This window comes from Pipistrellus hanaki, assembly GCF_964339955.1.
Source record: "Pipistrellus hanaki genome assembly, chromosome: 2".
NCBI lineage: Eukaryota > Metazoa > Chordata > Mammalia > Chiroptera > Vespertilionidae > Pipistrellus > Pipistrellus hanaki.
The window spans coordinates 55611028-55629657 of record NC_140504.1 but is presented as its reverse complement, the minus strand read 5'-3'; the positions used below and the strand labels follow the sequence as shown (position 1 = coordinate 55629657).

General features: G+C 46.7%; 2 protein-coding genes and 1 long non-coding RNA gene across 10 annotated transcripts in view; 1 reads left to right on the top strand and 2 right to left on the bottom strand.

Moving 5' to 3' along the window:
- The window catches only part of CD80 (CD80 molecule), a 47374-nt gene extending 46095 nt beyond the window's left edge, over positions 1 to 1279 (bottom strand). The window contains exon 1 of one of the 2 annotated variants that reach the window (XM_084871738.1): positions 1033 to 1279. The gene's annotated coding sequence lies outside the window, so the exon portion shown is untranslated. The remainder of the gene's footprint in view (positions 1 to 1032) is intronic. The other variant, XM_084871739.1, reaches the window with a different exon arrangement.
- The window catches only part of ADPRH (ADP-ribosylarginine hydrolase), a 433494-nt gene that overhangs the window by 325038 nt on the left and 89826 nt on the right, over positions 1 to 18630 (top strand). The window contains exons 1-6 of one of the 7 annotated variants that reach the window (XM_084871719.1): positions 4780 to 5369; positions 5866 to 5960; positions 6476 to 6578; positions 8616 to 8939; positions 12219 to 12579; positions 13871 to 17069. In XM_084871719.1, coding sequence (XP_084727845.1) covers positions 8627 to 8939; positions 12219 to 12579; positions 13871 to 14288 — 1092 coding nt within the window. In that variant the 5' untranslated portion in view covers positions 4780 to 5369; positions 5866 to 5960; positions 6476 to 6578; positions 8616 to 8626 and the 3' untranslated portion in view covers positions 14289 to 17069. The other 6 variants (XM_084871722.1, XM_084871721.1, XM_084871720.1 and 3 more) reach the window with 6 other exon arrangements.
- The window catches only part of LOC311616427, a 152575-nt gene that overhangs the window by 64508 nt on the left and 69437 nt on the right, over positions 1 to 18630 (bottom strand). The window lies entirely within an intron of this gene.

Below are 18630 nucleotides of genomic sequence, written 5' to 3'. Positions count from 1 at the left end.
TCCCTCTCTCTCTTTATCTCTGTAAAAAAATCAATAAAATATATTATATAGAAAAAAAATATGAACAACTATATGCCAACAAATTGGACAACCTGTGCGAAATGGATAAATTTGTATAAATTTGTATAAATACAATCTTTACATAATCTTTATGTAAAAACAATCTTTGTATAAATACAATTTGTATAAATTTGTATAAACACAAGTCAGGAAGAATCAGAAAACCTGAATACACTGATTACAACTAATGAAATTGAAGCAGTAAAAAAAATTTCCAGCAAACAAATGTCCTAGACCACAGGTGAATTTTATCAAAAATTCAAAGAAGAAATGACATCCTTTTCAAACTATTCCAAAAAATTCATGAGGCAGGAAAATTTCCAAGCTCATTTCACAAGGCCAGCATTCTTCTAATTCCAAAACCAGATAAAGACACTATAAGGAAAGAAAATTATAGCTCAATATCTCTAATGAACATAGATGCTAAAAACCCTCAAAAAATATTAGCAAACCAGATCCAGCAATACATTTAAAAGATCATACTACATGTCCAAGTAGGATTCATTCTGGGGACACAAGGTTGGTACAATATTAGCAAATCAATAAACATGATACATCACATAAACAAAATAAAAGTTACAAATCACATGATTATAACACTAGATGCAGAAAAAGTGCTTGATAAAAATCCAGTACCTACTTATGATAAAAAACTCTCAGTAAAGTGGTTATTGAGGGATGATACCTCAACATTAAAAAGGACAAGCCCATAGTCAACATCATACTCAACGGGCAAAAAGTAAAAGCATTTCCCTTAAGATCAGAACAAGACAGGGCTGCTGGCTTTCACCACTTATATTCAACATAGTACTGGAAACGACTTCTTTCTTAACATATTAATGTAGAAAAACAAGTGTCTCAATTCTTAAACACCTCTTCACAAAAAATACATCAACAGGAAAATCTGCCAACAAAAGGAGATGAAAAAAGACAAAAGCTATCCCATATTAAGATAATAATAAATTTACTTACGCTGAAGAACAATTTCTCTTCTCTTGTGTTGAAAGTCCAAGTAGGAGGACCCACGCCTGAGATGTTCTCGTTTGGGTAGCTCGAGAACTAATTGCTCAATTGTACTTTAAAGTCTGCCACAGAGGCGGCATTCCCCTTCCTACTTCCTCTTACTTGAGTTTTCCATCAGGCGTAATAAAAGCTCACAAGGTATGGTTTTGGTGATTCGATTTGAAGAAGCTCGGGAGCTCAGTCAGTTTCTTAGAGTGATGGGGTGGGGCAAACCACACTGTCTTAAAGAAAGCAGTAGGCAGCGTTGGGGAGGGAAGACAGTAGCTGGAGGCTTGACTATTAGGCAGTCGAAACTTGTGAGCTTTATGGGCTGCCTGCTTCTGGTCTAATCCCAAGTTTTGTTTTAGCACCTGGAGTTATCCCTCCCTGGTCTCAGTCATGCTATTGCAGGAACGGGCCATCATATGTGGTGGACATCTTTTGGAGAGGACTCAGCTCACAAGGCCACTCTTGATTGCATGCCCACCTCTCCGCCCCACCCTCTTCACAGAGTGGGCTCCTGGTAGCCGTGGTGGGCAGTGTCTCCCTAACCACGGCTGAATGCACCTCAGGGGAGCACAGTGATAGCACCAAGACATGGGGTGAAGGGGACTTAGCCTCTCATCCATCCCATTTCCAGCCAATCCCATTTCCAAACAGCTTGCTGTGTAGAATTCTGGCGCCTTCTGTGGGTAAACAGCTGACTTATGCTAATCCAGCGGACCTGCTTCACACAGGTAGAACCTGGCAGCAGCGCCCCGCCTGGGCCGGCGCCTTTGACTGCTGTTGGTCCTGAGCCTCTCTGTTGCCTTGGCTTGGACATTTGGAAGTTTTGCACTCAAGTGTGTGCAGTCTGAAAATAGGGGAGGAGTTGATGCCGATGGGGCTACTCGTAGCCAAATGGGGCTGGAAGGGGATGCAGAACTGCTTTCCCCTTGTCACCCAGGTGGAGAGTGCCAAGAGACACAATCAAAGCTCACTGAACAACACACCACATGAGTGCATTTCATTACATGTAAATTATATCTCAAATTTTTTTTCCCCCCCTAAAGCTCTCAGGCCAAGTCTAGGTCAGTACAACCAGAAAAAAAAAAATAGGCATAGCAAATAAAAAATTTGGGTAGGTATACAGAATATTAATGATAATAGAAAAAAATAAAATGGAATAAACATTGCTGAGTCACTTAAAAAGAGTCAGGAGACAAGTAAGAGAATGGGACCCATGGACTTTGGGGCCTCTGTTCTCAGAGCTACTGATAAGTCGCTAAACTCGGCTTCAGGCTGAGCCATAGACACACCGGTGTTACAGAAGACCAGAGAAAAACCAAGCAACGCTTAGAGAAATGGAGTTACATTGTTTATTATGCCAGCGGGCTCAAGGAAAGATGTCTCTCAAATGAGTAAAAGCATGGAGGAAGCTTTCCCTTTTTATATCTTTCTAGCCCTTGGTCTCCCCAAAAAAAGCGTGTTTTGGTCCCCTTTGCAAGTTTTTAAAAGCCCCATGTGCTGGGGCCTTGAGACCACAACTAAAGGCCTGGCCTTGGCACCAGCACTGGTAACTCCAACTGGGGGTGGTTGCAGGGGTCCTCAAACTTTTTAAAGTGGGGGCCAGATCACGGTCCCTCAGAGAGCTGGAGGGCCGGACTATATGAACTACTAATTCCTACTGTAACACCTCGGCTGCGCTCACTGCCCAAAAAACCTGGCGGGCCGGATCAGACTCCTCTGCGGGCCGCATGTGGCCCGCGGGCCATAGTTTGAAGACCCCTGGTATGGCCTCTCTAAAATGGGAATAGTATTTTGGGTAAACAGGTCTTGCAGGACCAGATTATTAAAGGGGCAGTGGCTAGACTATAGGCTAACAAGAATGTGCATTAGGTTCATAGCACAAATTCAGATTGCTAGAGCCCCCCCCCCCAAAAAAAGTCTCATTTCCCCCCATCACAGGAATCACTGTTCCAAGGACATAAGTGGACTTAACCTCTTTGAAGTTTTGAAACACACCCTAGTTTGCATATTGGACTGATCTCACCCTGTTAACTAGCCAGAAATCCTTCATTTGCATGAGGGAAAAAATTACATTTTGTGGTTTTTGCCTTAATAAACCCTGCCTTTCTTTGATCACTGTGGCGTAGTCGGGGTTGCTCTTTGGAAAGGCCGTGGGAACTGCACCAGTTGTCAGATGGGTGGGGACAGACCGCACCTGGGTTCAGCAACCTCCAAACTTGAGTCTGGCTAGGAAAGAGTTCAGAGCCAAGACTCCTTATCTACAATAATAAAAGCGTAATATGCTAATTAGACCGGAGAGCTGAACGACCTTCGGGATGTCCTTCTGGAGCAGCTGGGGCTGCGAGGGCTGAGGCCAGCCGCTGCGGTTGTGAGGGCCGAGCCCCTTGCACGAATTTCGAGCATCGGGCCTCTAGTTTATTTATAAAATCACAGAGGCGGAAGGAGTAATTTGTAGATGAGATGGGCTTAGGAAACAAGTTACAGAGGTAAAGGAAGGGCCCTTGGAGCTTGGGTAATGCCTGGGGGAGGGAAAGAGGAGAGGGAGGGGAAAGGGAGAGCACGCTGGGTCCTTTGTCCTAAGGGTGGAGATTTTAGGGGCAATCCCCAGGGATGATCTCAATAGAATATTCAGCAATTTCCCTGGTGTGCCCTCTCAGAGTCTAGGTCTCCACTGATTGATTAATTGGTGCCTGGGCAGGGGGTCGTTATTCAATGCAGCTGGTCCTGAGGTCAGCCATGGGGGCCTGTCGTCTGGTTTTGTTGCTTTTCTCGGCCTTGAGCTGAAATATAACCGAGGCCTAGAGCTTATCTCTAGAAGGGAAGGTTAGGGGGTCCAAACTGCAGGACCACTGATTTGCTAGGGGAGGAAAGGTCACCCTGGGGGTGAGGTCCCACCCTCCAATTGCCTGTCGCCAGGCCCCTGGGGCTTTCTGCTCTGGCGACCTCTGTACCTGGCCCATTGTCCTTGCTCTGCTACTGTGCCTAACGGCCAGCCACAAATTTTTTTTTTCTTCAGATAGGTAAAGATAGTTTTATAAAGCGATAACAATCACATTTCGGAAAACATTTAAATTTAATTTTACTTGAATTTCACAAACAAGAAAGACATGTTGATGGAATTGCTGAATTCGTAAAAAAATATTTCCTCTAGACAAGAGGCACTTCCCCTAAAATGTCTTCAAGACTAAAATAAGGAAAAGAAATTGTGAGAACATTAAAGGTTGAAGGCATTATTATTCTCAAGATCTCATTTTTGTGTGTCTAGATTGACTTCCTGCTGTGAAAGATGAGTTCACTGGCCCAGCCACATTGGCATGAACACGCAGTCCTGAAAATATTGAAGCCCTTCTGTCCCTGTGGGTAAAGATCAGCCACTGCTCTCCCCAGGGCTCGCCCTCTCTCCTGGCTGCCCCACCCTGTCACCCGAACCCCCATCTCCTACAGGGGAGAAGGAATCCTGTCCAGCCCCCCCCATCCCCTTCAACACGCACCCAGGGCCTTAGGTAAGGCTTTATTTGCAGAAAATATTCAGTGTGAAAACCATTTGAAAACCCCTGCTCAAGGTCAGCCCTCGGGCCCCTGCGGGCTTGCCGTCTGGAATTTCCGAGAGTGGACCTGCCGCAGATTTCTGTCCGCTTTTGCTCTTACAAATGCTCTGTTCTTTATTCTAGCCCGAATCTCTTCTTAGTACACATATATGTTGATTCTAATTTTTTTTTTTAAACTGGCACGTTCACTTATTTAGACAAAAGTGCTCTTAGTATTTCTTTGCTTTTATTTACTATAATAGCAGGATGGAAAACAACCTTCAGCTGCCAAATAAATGCCAGGAGTTAAAATGAATCCTAGCAGCCACCCTCGAGAGTACTGTTCTGGTCCGCCTTCACGGGTGAGGGGCCCAGAAAGTTGAAAAAGGCCCTTTTTCTAAGTGTTTGGCCACACCGCCGGCGGGAAGACGAGGCCTCGGCCCGGGGCCCATGGGAGCCGCCGACAGGAAGCCGGATCCGGGGTCAAGGCCCGAGCCTCCCGGCCCGGCGGCAGGTGAGCGGGCCCCGTGGTGCCCCCGGGCGCGGGGCGGGAGCCGCTCCCAGGGCGGAGACCGCGGGGCGGGAGCCGCTCCCGGGCCGGAGACCGCGGGAGCAGAAGGCACCGCTCCGTTGGCTTCTCTGCGCGGTGCCGGCCCCGAACGCGGCCCCGCCCGATGCAAAGCCCGAATACCCGCCGCCCGGTGCCACGCGCCGGATCCGGAACTCGCCGCGACCCGCCCCAGTCTCGCGTCCCCACTCCTCGGCCATTAGGTACCCGCCTTGCTGTCCTCCCTTGCCTCCTGCCTCCTTCCCCTGCCTCCCCTCTTCCGCCTTCTCCCCTTCTGTCCCTCTCCCGCTCCCTCCCCTGCGCGCCCCTCTCCCGCCCCCTTCCCGTGCGCGCTCCGCTCCCGCCCTCTCGCCCTGCACGCCCCTCTCCTTCCCTCTTCCCCTGACTTCCCTCTCCCGCCCCTTCCCCCCCCCCCCGCGCACCCCTCTCCCTCCTTTCCCTTTCCCCTGGCGTCCCTCTCCCGCCCCCTCCCCTGCCCGCTCCTCCCCCGCCCTCCTCCCCTCCCCCCGCGCCCCTCTCCTGGCGCTGACCAGGTCCCACCAGCTCTCCCTCCCCCTCCTGCCTTCCCTGTGTCGGCCTTGTCCCGGGTGCTCGGTCACCCCACCTCCCCGGGGACCTGGTGCACTCGGGCGCAGCGTTTCGGGGTCGCCCTCCTCCCCCATCCCGTCTGGGACGGGCTGTTTCCGCCCGCCCCTCCAGAAAGAAGTTGAGGTCTGGCTGGAAACAGCTGAGCAACCTTAAGTTTCGAATTTATAGTGGGGAGAGACTTGTAAATGCTCCGAGGAATGTAAGGGGTGAGCGCAGCTTGAAAGCGGAAGGCTAGGGCTGTTCCTTGTGAAAGTTAAAAGGATTTTCCAGCGGAAAGAGATGGTCATTGTGTGTGTGTCCCCCCCCCCTCCCCCCAATTCCCCGCTTGTAAGTCACAAAACACATATTGGGTGGAGCCAGAGGAACTACAGAAAGGAAGCTGAGGACATTGGGAGAACGGGGCCAGAGGGACTAACACTGGTCCTGTGAAGCCGCCAGCGCAGGACCGGAGCCCAGCGAGCACCTGTAGCCTCCTTCCACCCCCTCCCCCTCTCTGATTACTAGTACAAGTTGGGAAAATCCAGGCCCAGGGTGGGTGGCTTGCCCATAATCACGCAGCTGATTCTTGGCAGACTCAGGTCTAGTAGCTCACAACTCCAGTTTCTAGGCATCACTCATAATAATAAAGCATGTAACTAACGTTTTACAAATGTCCTTTGGGAGCTGAGAAACTCAGCAAGCTCAGGACTGATAGGCTCAGCCTTCATTCACTCTTCCCCAGGTGCTGGCCAGCCTGCGGTCCCAGGCGGGCGGCAGTGCAGCTCGGGAAGGACTCTGGGAAGCCCCAGCACTGGAACTGTAAACCCTGAGTCAATAGGGTTTGGGTAAGTGGGAGGGAGGGTGGGCATCTTGGGTGTGGAAAGAGCTTGAGCTGAGGAGATGCTAGTCTATTGGGTGCTTAGCTGGCCTGTGCAGTGGAGGGGATGGGTCCAGTAAAGGCTTTCAACGTGAGACCTGGAACTTGAGCGTTGAGGCACCAGGAGACAGTGGAGAACTGGAAACGCACCTTGCAGGAGAACCAGCACTTGACCAGGTTTAGATTCATGGAGGTTATCTTAGCTGAGCTCCTAGGACTCTAGAAGGTAGAAGAAAAACAGAATTTGAATGTTGTTATTGAAAGGAAGGTTGTGAGAAGAAAGTATTCTCGTTCAGTAAGAGAAAAATCTTTTCCCTGGTTGTATCTATAATAATAAAAGCCTAAGCGACCATCGAAACCAAACAGAGGACCGAACAGCTGTGGGGGGTGAACAGGCCAGTGGGGAGGGAGGGGAGGCAGTGAGGGGCAACCAGGCGGGGGGGAGGGGGGCAGTTGGGGGTGACTAGGCTGGCAGGGGGGCAATTAGGGGGGGCCATCAGGCAAGCAGGCAGGTGAGCAGTTAGGAGCCAGTGGTCCTAGATTGTGAGATGAATGTCTGACTGCCATTTTAGGCCCGATCCCCAGGATCGGGCAGTTGGACATCCCTCAAGGGGTCCTGGATTGGAAAGGGTGCAGGCTGGGCTGAGGGGATCCCCCTCCCCCACTGCACATTTGTACACCAGGCCTCTAGTATGAATAATACAAATAGTGCTTATGATGTGCTAAGCACTGGTCTTAAGTGCTTAACAAAAAAATCTATTTACTCCTCAGAACAAACCCAGGCAATTGTTACTATTTTTATCACCATTTTAGAGATGTGGAGGCTGAGACACAAAGAGATTGCCCAGTTCGTAGATCTGTGCTGGGTGAGTTGCCTGGAATCAGCAGATTGGGGTCCCAGTGCCTCCACTGGCTGGTTATGTTAATTTATCTTCTCTGAGCCCCAGGTTTTTTTTTGTGTTTGTTTTTTTCCCTGTCTTTAAAAAAAATTAATCCTCATCAGAGGACATTTTCCCATTGAGTATTAGAGAAAGTGGAAGAGAGGGAGAGAGATAGAGAGAAAGAAACATCCATGTGAGAGAGATACCTCGATTTGTTTTCTCCTGCATGCACCTGACTGGTGCAGGGGGGTCAAACCTGCAACCAAAGTACATGCCCTTGACAATAATTGAAACCAAGACCCTTCTAACCACTGAGCCAATCAGCTAGGGAAATCCCCAGTTTTCTTATCTGTGAAATGCGTACTGTAATCTTGCCTAAAAAACGAGACAGGGAATGTGCAGGTGCCTTGTGAACTGTGCATTGTAATGGGAAGTATTGTTTAAGTCAGTGTTTTTCAACCTTTTTTGGGCAAAGGCACACTTGTTTCATGAAAAAAATCACGAGGCACACCACCATTAGAAAATGTTAAAAAATTTAACTCTGTGCCTATATTGACTATATATAAAGTAATTCTCTTGAATAGGAATCAAATCAACACAAAGAAAGTATTTTATAATTACTTTATTATGAAATATTAAGTAAACAAAATAGTGAAAAATTATAAAATTCTTGTCTTGTCTGCACCTACGGCACACCAGGCAACATCTCGCGGCACACTAGTGTGCCGCGGAACAGCGGTTGAAAAACGCTGGTTTAAGTAAAGGAGGAAAGCACTTCCAAGGCCAAGTCCCCGCTGAAAAGAAAACGATAAGCTTGGCCTGCCTTGCAGAATGTCATGGGCTTGACACTCCCAGAGAGACAAAGATGGAGTGGCAGTTAAAATCATGGACAAGTCACTTAGCATTTCGGAAATGGAATTCTCTCTTAGCCCTCATTTAACTCATTCGTAAGATGGGCCTAAAAGTACATTCCTCACAGAGCAGTTGTGAGTATTAAATAAGGTGCACTTAATACAGTGCCTTCAAGTAGTGAATGCTCAATAAAATGATAAATCTGTTATTTTTTCTGATTTTTTTTTTTTCTTTTCTCCTTGTCCTCTGTGGTTCTTAATTTCCCCCTGCAGACAGCCTCACCATGTGTGAGGGACTGATTGAGAGGTATGTGGCTGCCATGGTGCTGAGTGCAGCAGGAGATGCCTTGGGGTACTTCAATGGGTCCTGGGAGTTCCTCAGGAGTGGGGAGAAGATTCACCAGCAGCTGGCCCAGCTTGGTGGCCTGGACGCCATAGATGTGCAGGGGTGGAGAGTCAGCGATGACACCGTGATGCACCTGGCCACGGCCGACGCTCTTGTGGAAGCTGGAAAAGTCTCAGACTTGGGTCGACTGTATCCCCTCCTTGCTAAGCATTACCAAGACAGCATGAATGACATGGATGGCCGAGCACCAGGTGAGGGCAGCCAGTGGAGGTCATGGGCAAATGGAGAATAAAACAGGCCCAAGGAAGTCATTAATGTTGACACAGAGATTTACATATCAAGGAGACAGTAGTTTTTATAATTGTGATAAAAAATGTCCCATAATTTATTTATGGCAATACATAGTCAGCCACTTAAAATTATACAGATAAATATTTTCTGATATGGAAGGATTCTATCTAATAAAAGAGCAATATGCAAATTGACTGTACCTCCGTCACACCCACAAGCCATGCCCACCAGCCAATCAGGAGTGAGTATGCAAATTAACCCAACCAAGATGGCTGTGGCCACAGAGTGAGCAGGAGGCTTGGGTTTCCCTGGCAATGGAGGAAGCCAAGCTTTCTGCCTGCTCTGGTCGGCCCCGGACTCCACTCAAGGCTACAAGTTTTAATTATGGAAGATAAATAAATCCCAACAAAAATGGTGGCAGCCATGGAGCTGGAGAAAGCAGGAGGCTTGTGTTGCCCCATGCAATGAGGAAGCCAAGCTTCAGCAGCCCTGGCCTACCTTGGCCTCTGCTCAAGGCTACAAAGTTTCAATTATAGAAGATAAATAAATCCCAGATACCAGGACCTCCACTTGGGTCGCCTGGGGGATAGGGGGGCGGCCTGCAGACCACCACAGGCCTTTCGCCCAGGCTGCCCCACACCCCAAGGGAACCCCCACCCTGATTTGGGACACCCTTCAGGGCAAACCAGCTGGCTTCTACCCATGCACCAGGCCTCTATCCTATCTAATAAAAGAGTAATATGCAAATTGACCATCACTCTAACACACAAGATAGCTGCCCCCATACGGGCACAAGATGGCTGTGACAAGATGGCCAGCAGAGAAGGGCCAGGTCTGCAAGGACCAGGTCTGCAAGGGAGGGCAGTTATGGGTGATCAGGCCTGCAGGGGAGGTCAATTGGGAGGGACTCAGGCCTGTAAGTAAGGGCAGTTTGGGGCGATGAAGCCTGCAGGGGAGGGCAGTTAGGTGCAATCAGGTTGGCAGGGGAGCAGTTAGGGATCAATCAGGTTGGCAGGGGAGTGGTTGGGGGGTGATCAGGCTGTCAGGCAGAAGTGGTTAGGGGCGATCAGGAAGGCAGGCAGGTGAGCAGTTGGGAGCCAACAGTCCTGGATTGTGAGAGGGATGTCCGACTGCCCGTTTAGGTCCGATCTTATTGGGACATCTCTCGAGGGATCCCAGATTGGAGAGGGGTGCAGGCTGGGCTGAGGTACACACACCCCCGTTCACAAATTTTGTGCACCGGGCCTCGAGTATTATATATTAAGTAAAAGATACATATGTTATAACATCAGATGTATCTTATAAACCCACTGGTAATAAAGGATACATGTATATTTCTTGGGAGAAGTCTGGAAGAACACATAATTATATCTGTGTAATGGAATATTTATAGTTTCTTATTTTCTTTTTGTTTATTAGTATTTTCTAAGTTTTCTGTAATGAACAAGTATAAAGGAAACATTTTTTTTTAAGAAAATGGAAAGTGTCTTGCAGAGACTCCTTTTGCTTCAGGTTTGCTCACAAGTGTTCTTGCCCGCTTGGGAAATTGTTGCAGTCACTTGGGTCACCAGGTGGTTTAAATCACCTTTCCCAAGCCCAGTGTTTCCCAAACTTCTCTCATGATGAGCACTAGTTAAGTATACAATTTTACCTATATGTTCCCAAAAATTCTAGTTTAGCACTTCTTAGTTGGGATTCAGGAATCTGTAGTTTAACAACTCCACCAGGTGATTCTCATCATGAGAGAAGTTTGGGAAACACTTCCCTAGCCCATCTGACCTGCCCCTCCTCCTGTATTAGTCAGCTTGAGCTGCCATCACAAAATGCCACAGGCTGGTGGCTTAACGAACCTTTATTTCCTCGCTGTTTCCAAGGCTCAGAGTCTGAGGTCAAGGTGTCGGCAAATTTGGTTTCTTCTGAGGCGGTTCTCTTTGGCTTGCAGAAGACCTTATATCTGTGTCCCCTTTCACAGAGCACATCCCCGGTGTCTCTGTGCGTGTCCCGATTTCTTATACTCATCACATTGCATTAGGGCCCACTCTGATGTTCTCATTTCTTTTTAAAAAAATATATTTTATTGATTTTTTTACAGAGAGGAAGGGAGAGGGATAGAGAGTTAGAAACATCGATGAGAGAGAAACATCAATCAGCTGCCTCCTGCACACCCCCCCACTGGGGATGTGCCCACAACCAAGGTACATGCCCTTGACCGGAATTGAACCTGGGACCTTCAGTCCCAAGGCCGAGCCAAACCAGTAGGGCTGATGTTCTCATTTCAATTTCATCACCTCTTTAAAGGTCCAGTCTCTTAAAACAGCCACATTCTGAGGTCCTAGGGATTAGGGCTTTAACCTACGAATTTTAGGGGACACAATTCAGTTTATGAGCTGATGAAAAGTGTTTCCTGATGAAAATGCTCCCTGTCCCACACACATACCCAGGGTTTCTAGTGACCCTAAGAATTGACATTCGAAGATAGTCTGTTGATATCTCATCCGATTGACAAGTGGAAAGGTTTCTTTGTCCACTTATGCCTTCCATGACCTTGTTGTGAATAACTAACCATAAGGGGACAGTAATATTATACCACACCACACCCCACCATATATAACTGCCACTGCTTCTTCATGTGTGCATTCCCAGTTCCCAGTAGGATAGGGTGATAAGACAAGCCTGATTACACTGCTCTCACATGGGGGCGGGGGGCGGGGGGAACCCAGGGCACATTGTGGCTCTGAACCCATTGCTTCGTCCTCTGAGCCTAGTGCTCTTCACTCCAACTGTCCTCTTTCTGACATTTGGGAATTCCAATTGTTAGGATCTCCTTGGGGTCTGTAAAGGTTTGGGCTTGGAGGAAAAGGTTTTGATGGGGCTGCAAATGAGCTGGTTACATGATTTTGAGCAAGGTTCTTAAGCTCTAAACCTTAGCTTATTCATTTAAAAAAGAGAATAATATGTTATACTTACCTTTTTGAGTTACTGTGCTTTCTTAGTATTAACTGGCAAAGATCCCAAGGCTCTCTACACAAATCTGCTTCTTTTATTATTAATCTTATCAGGCTAAGGGTTATATATAAGGTAAGGCACAATGTTGGCTTGGAGTTTGAGGGTGTTCATCATAATTTTTTTTTTTTTCCAGTTTCCATTAAAGAGACTTGGAACCAGAGCTTGGTCTTTCCTCCTGCCGGAGCCTTTGCTCTGACTACACTGACCCTATGCCCTCCCCAACTCTTCCCCAGGAGGTGCCTCTGTGAAGAACGCCATGCGGTTGGAGCCGGACAAAGACAACGGCTGGAGGATCCCCTTTAACAACCACGAGGGCGGCTGTGGGGCCGCTATGCGAGCCATGTGCATCGGCCTCAGGTTCCCTCACCCCAGCCAGCTGGACACGCTGATCCAGGTGAGCATCGAGAGCGGCCGGATGACCCACCACCACCCCACCGGCTACCTGGGCGCCCTTGTGTCTGCTCTTTTCTCAGCCTATGCTGTGAATGGCAAGCCTCCCTGGCAGTGGGGACAAGGACTGATGGAGGTGCTGCCAGAAGCTAAGAAGTACGTTGTCCAAGCAGGCTACTTCGTGGAGCAGAATCTTGAGCACTGGTAAGTTTATAGGTGCATACTCCTGCTGGAAAATCGTTGCGTCTGTGTGCACACATGCGTGCCTGTGTGTGCCTAGAGCTCTTAGATCATAGCTACTGTCATGGTTCTCACCATCCAGTTTTGTCATCTACTGCATCCAGCCCCCTCCCTGCCCACCTGGACTTCAAGTCCTAGCAGTGGTTGCCACCGGATGGCCCAGTGAAGACCTCAATGAGTAGTGCAGCTGCAGTGCTTCCCTCATGTATAGGGATCCTCTTCTTCCTATAGTCTTTGTGGCTATCTAGACTGAGATGAGCCAAAACCGGTTTGGCTCAGTGGCTAGAGCATCGGCCTGTGGACTGAAAGGTCCCAGGTTCGATTCTGGTCAAGGGCATGTATCTTGGTTGCGGGCACATCCCCAGTAGGGAGTGTGCAAGAGGCAGCTGGCCGATGTTTCTCTTTCATCGATGTTTCTAGCTCTCTTTCCCTCTCCCTTCCTCTCTGTAAAAAATCAAATATATATATATATATATATATATATATATATATATATATATACACACTGAGATGAATTTTCCCATTCATCTCCTGGACCTTGTTTTTCAGTGTTGACTTGACACATAGTAATTTGAAATCCTCATCTAAGATACCTGAGAAATAGGTGGTTGTTTTTTGTTTTTACTAGCTAATTAGTAAGTGGTAAAACCACATTTCCCCTGTTTTCTGAGTTTACTTCACATTGCCTTTCTTAGAATAAAAAAGGTCCAGAGGCTTCCTGCTGAAATCACCCATGATCATGATGTTACAAAGTTCCCTTTTGAGAAAACCAACAACACACAACTCTAGAAGAAGATGATGTGTTCATTAGTTTGACTGTAGTAATCATTTCACCATGTATATGTATATCACATCATTATATTGTACACCTCAAATATATATAATTCTTATTAGAAAATAAAATGTATAAGGGTAGACTAAATAAATAAAGTGTGCCCCCTGAAAGGTGACATTTGACATTATTCTAAAAAAAAACAAAAAAAAACCCACACATCTTTAATTCTCACCTTTAACTTGCTATGTGCCTTTCTAATTTAGGAATAGGCATCAGAGCCTTGCTTATATCAATCCTTAGCAAAACTTTATTGAATGGCTTTTACTTAGAGTTCATTTTAAATTTTTAATGTCATGTATGATATTATTATAAGAAGTTGAAGTCCTCTTGGAGTTTTTTTCCTGTTCACACATCCGTCTGATACCTTTCCTTGTGGTTACCAACTTTTGAATTGACTGTGGATTCTTTTCCTCCCTACAGGTCCTACTTCCAAGACCAATGGGAAAAGTACCTAAAACTTAGAGGGATTTTGGATGGCAAGTCAGCCCCTACCTTCCCCAAGCCCTACGGTGTGAAGGAGAGAGATCAGTTCTACACCTCTGTGAGCTACTCTGGCTGGGGCGGCAGCAGTGGACACGATGCCCCCATGATTGCCTACGATGCCATCCTGGCTGCGGGAGACTCCTGGAAGGAGCTTGCCCACCGAGCCTTTTTCCATGGCGGAGACAGCGATTCTACGGCTGCCATTGCTGGCTGCTGGTGGGGAGTCATGCATGGTTTTAAAGGAGTGAGTCCCTCCAACTATGAGAAACTAGAATACAGAAGCCGGCTGGAAGAAGTAGCCAGGGCTTTATATTCTCTTGGGTCGAAGGAAGATAGGGACTTCTTGGCCCTTTAGGGAGAGAGGATGTTCATTTCTGGTGGTTTTTTTGTTTGTTTGTTTTGTTTTTTCCTCTTGCGTAGTCCCCTTTCTGCTCAGTTTCTTTTCACATTTTCCAAAGTCAAGAGTCTTAACCTTGTACGTCCTCAGGGAATTTTGAGGTAACAAGTCCCTGGGTCCCCTGAAACTCAGTCTTCCCAGGCTCATTCTGTTCTCCCGGAATCTGTTTTCCTCCCCTGAAGAGTCTTTAACTCGGGTGATGGGGTCAGCATCTCCCAAGCTAGAAATCTCATAGCCTCCTATTTCTGTCATCATTTTCATCAGCTAATCTTTCATTAAGTTTTTTCTGTTGTTTCAGGTTGAGTTACCCCAAAAGTGGAACCTGGGGCAAGGATTTGAGTACAGATAGTTTATTTGAGAGGTGATACCAGGGAGCATTGGTACGACCATGGGGATGCGAGACAGGGAAGGGAGGGGAGGCAGTACATGGTGCAGTAATGAGCAGTTACCACTGTTAGCAGCTGGGACTCGGTCCTTGTGGGTTCTTTTTATAAGGCATTCCTCATGGTTGCCCCCCCTGAGAGAGAAGCAGACCTGGAGTATTTATCCACCAACTTCCATCTGACATTGGCGGTCCTCACTGCTAAGCCCCTGGTGCTTCTCAGCCTGCCTCTTGTGTGAGGCAAACATTAATGCCTTCAAGTACAGACTCAAATGCTTGCAGTGGCAGGCTGTAAGGTGCATGGGAACAGCCAGCAGTGTACACAGCTGATTCTGCTAGATGATTCTATCTCCTAAATATCCTTTACATCTGTCACCTCTTTTACCTTTTCTAAAAATATATATTTTATTGATTTTTCACAGAGAGGAAGGGAGATGTATAGAGAGAAACATCAATCAGCTGCCTCCTGCACACTCCCCACTGGGTATGTACCTGCCATCAAGGTGCATGCCCTTGACCGGAATTGAACTGGGAACCTTCAGTCCACTCTATCCACTGAGCCAAACCGGTTAGGGCTCTTTTATCTTTTTGCAGCAAGTATTTTTTACTTGGATTTCTGCAACCCAAGCTACTCACATCTGCGGAGATGCTGGTCCTGGGCATGGCACTTAACGTGTAATAACACGTTTGTTGTTGCTTATTTTCTTGTCTTTATTCTCCTCTGTACAGAACCTAGCACACAGAAAATACGTAATCCGTCTGTATTACGTGAATGTGGTCAGCCTCCTATCTCCATTCTTGCCATCTTCGTTGCCCTCCAGAGTTATCTTTACAAATAACAAATTGGTCATGCTGCACTGCTAATGATGTCTAATGAATATATCACCCCTCTCTTCATTTCCTGATAAGTTTGTACTCATCCTTCAAACCCATCTCAGATAGGCCTTCTTGATAAAACCTGCTCTGATTATTCAGGCACAATCCCAGCTGGTTTTTACAGCCGGAAGTTGTAGGGACTTCTCTTCCTGACACTAGAATCCTGGCCTGGGGGGCCTGGTGTGGGGCGGGACCTGTCATTCCTCAGGGGAAACTTTGTAGCTGAAATCCCTCCCAAGTTTTGTTGTTGTCAAGCCTCACATGAGGATATTTCCATTGCTTTTCAGAGAAAGTGGAAGGGAGGGAGGGAGGGAGGGAGAGAGGGAGAGAGAGTGAGAGAGAAACATTGATCTGAGAGAAACACATAAACTGGTTGCCTCCCTCTCATGCCCTGACCAGAGGCATGGCAGGGAGTGAACTTGCAAACCAGGTATGTTTTGCAAGACCCTTTGTAGTGTGGGCTAAAGCTCTAACCATGAGCACACCTGCCAGGACTCTCCTGATTTTAACGGATGTGATCAACCAGTTCCGAGTCTCTACCCCTCCTACCAATCTTGACGTTGTTTCTTCTTTAATTCTTTCCTTGTAAGACTTTCATTCAGCTCAGTTTCAGTTGTTTCTGAATGATGGTTTTTCTGAGTTTAGTTGTAATTCTGATGTGGTTGTGGGAGGACAAAAGTACAGCATTCACCTATGCCGACTTTGGACAGGAAGGCCCTTTCTGAGTTTTGTCCTACCAGTGGTTGGTAAAGCCTGCATTTGCAAGACGGAGCACTTGAATTCTATTCGCACTGGTCAAACAACAGACCCAAGATGCTTATATCTTACAATATAGAAAAGGACAGAAGAGTGTATTTAACAAGTGGAATGTGAGGTGTGGTGTGTTTTGTAATTGGTTTGGCGAATGTTCTGAATAAGAAGCAAACATGAAATGATTTTATTTTTCTCCAGCTTGAGCCTCATGCATTCTCTTTTGAAGCTGCTTTTCCTGTCCCTCAGCGTCATCTTGGGCAGATCACACAGTTTTTTGGTCTTGGGGTTGTTGGGTGGCAAGTATTAAAAACCCAATCCAGTTCATCCCAGTCCAGTTTTTTTTTCGTTTTTGTTTTTTAATTTCAGCTTTATTGAGGTATAATTGATATACAGATTATAAGATATTTAAAGTGTAAACTGTGGTGATTTGATAATTTGTACATTATAAAATGATTTTATTTATCTAATTAACACCCCATCATCTCACATATTTATCTTTTTTTGTGTGTATGAGAACATCTAAGTTCTACTCTTAATAAATTTCAATTATATACTATACAATGTTATCAATTATAATCACCATGTTTTAAGTCAGATCCTTATTTATCTTACAGCTGAAAGTTTGTACCCTTTTGTCAACTCTTCCTATTTTTCCCAACCCCCAGGCCCTGACAACCACTTTTCTACTCTCTTTCTATGAATTTGACTTAAATAAAAAAAATTCCAAATATAAATGATACAATATAGTATTTGTCTTTCTTGTCTGGCTTATTCCCTTAGTATAATGCCCTAAAGGACCATCCATGTTGTGTGTGTGGGGAAAATATATATAGATATATAGATATAAATATAGACATATGCCAATGTGAATTAAGTTTCATATATACGAATGGTTGGGGAGCACAAGAGACTTAGTTGGAAAGTTCTAACGTGGACATTCTGATAAAGGGGAAGTGTGTGGAAGGCCACCTGCTCTATTTATCGGAATTCAGACTTAGGGGAAACTTAGGGGAATGTCAAAGGTGGCACCCCTAATTATTCCTTGATCTTTCCAAACAAGTCTGTGCACTTGCAGACTCCCCCGGGTTTACTGGAATCCTAGGCTTAATCCCTGGATGCCCTTGCCTAGAGGACAATGCAAACACATGTGTCCTCTCAAGATTACACACTCTACTGGTTGTATCTAAAGATAAAAATTCCAATAAAAGCCTAACGAGGCAAGCAATTGGGGCTGCCTGGCTTCTTTAGCCGGGCAGTCCCTTAGCCCTCTTCCCCACAGTGAAATTGTGTTGGAGAAATCTGTTCATCCGTTGTTCGGGGCTGCTGGTCAGCCTTGGCAAAATTATCTCATAAATAAAGTGTGAGATAATTTTATTTACTAGAGGCCTGGTGCATGAAATTCGTGCACAGGGAGACTGGGGGTGTCCCTCAGCCCAGCCTACTCCCTCTCCAATCTGGGACCCCTCAAGGGATATCCAACTACCCATTTAGGCCCCATCACAATCCAGGACTGCTGGCTCCCAACCACTCCCCTGCCTGCCAGCCTGATCACCCCCTAACCACTTTCCTGCCAGTCTGATCAATTCCTTACTGCTCCCCTGCTGGCCTGATTGCCCCAATCTGCCCTCCCTTACAGGTTTGGTCCCTCCCAACTGCCCTCCCTGCAGGCCATCTTGTGGTGGTCATCTTGTGTCCACATGGGGTGGTCATCTTGTGTGTTGGAGTGATGGTCAATTTGCATATTACCTCTTATTATATAGGGGATTTTTCATTCATCTGTTGAAAACACTTAGGTTGTTTGCACATCTTGGCTATGCTGCATAAGGCTGCAGTGAACACAGGAGTGCAGATACCTCTTCAAGATCCTGTTTTCATTTCCTTTGGAGATACACCCAAAAGTGGGAATCCCAGTGCAGTTTAATCAATTCTAAGGCTTCTATGTCATGCTCTTTTTTCTCCCCACCAAGGTCAGTCCTGGGCCAAAGAGACTCAGAGGGGAAAAGGGGACCTGGATGCCTCTTTCATTTCTCCCCTCCCTCTTCTGGGGCTCCTTGCTCTCCCCCATATTGCCCTAAGACTGGCCTCATGGGTAGACCACTGGTTTGAAAGGCTCAAAAAGGCTCAAACCATCTGTCTTCTGAAGGGTCCACTCAATATGAGGGAAACTCATCCCTCCTTGTCACAGCTGCTCGGCCTGCCACTGTCTTTACATTTCCTGCTCACATAGGCCCTGAGGACAGATCAGGTTGCCCAGGGGACAGCTAACTTGGAAATAGATGCCACTATCAC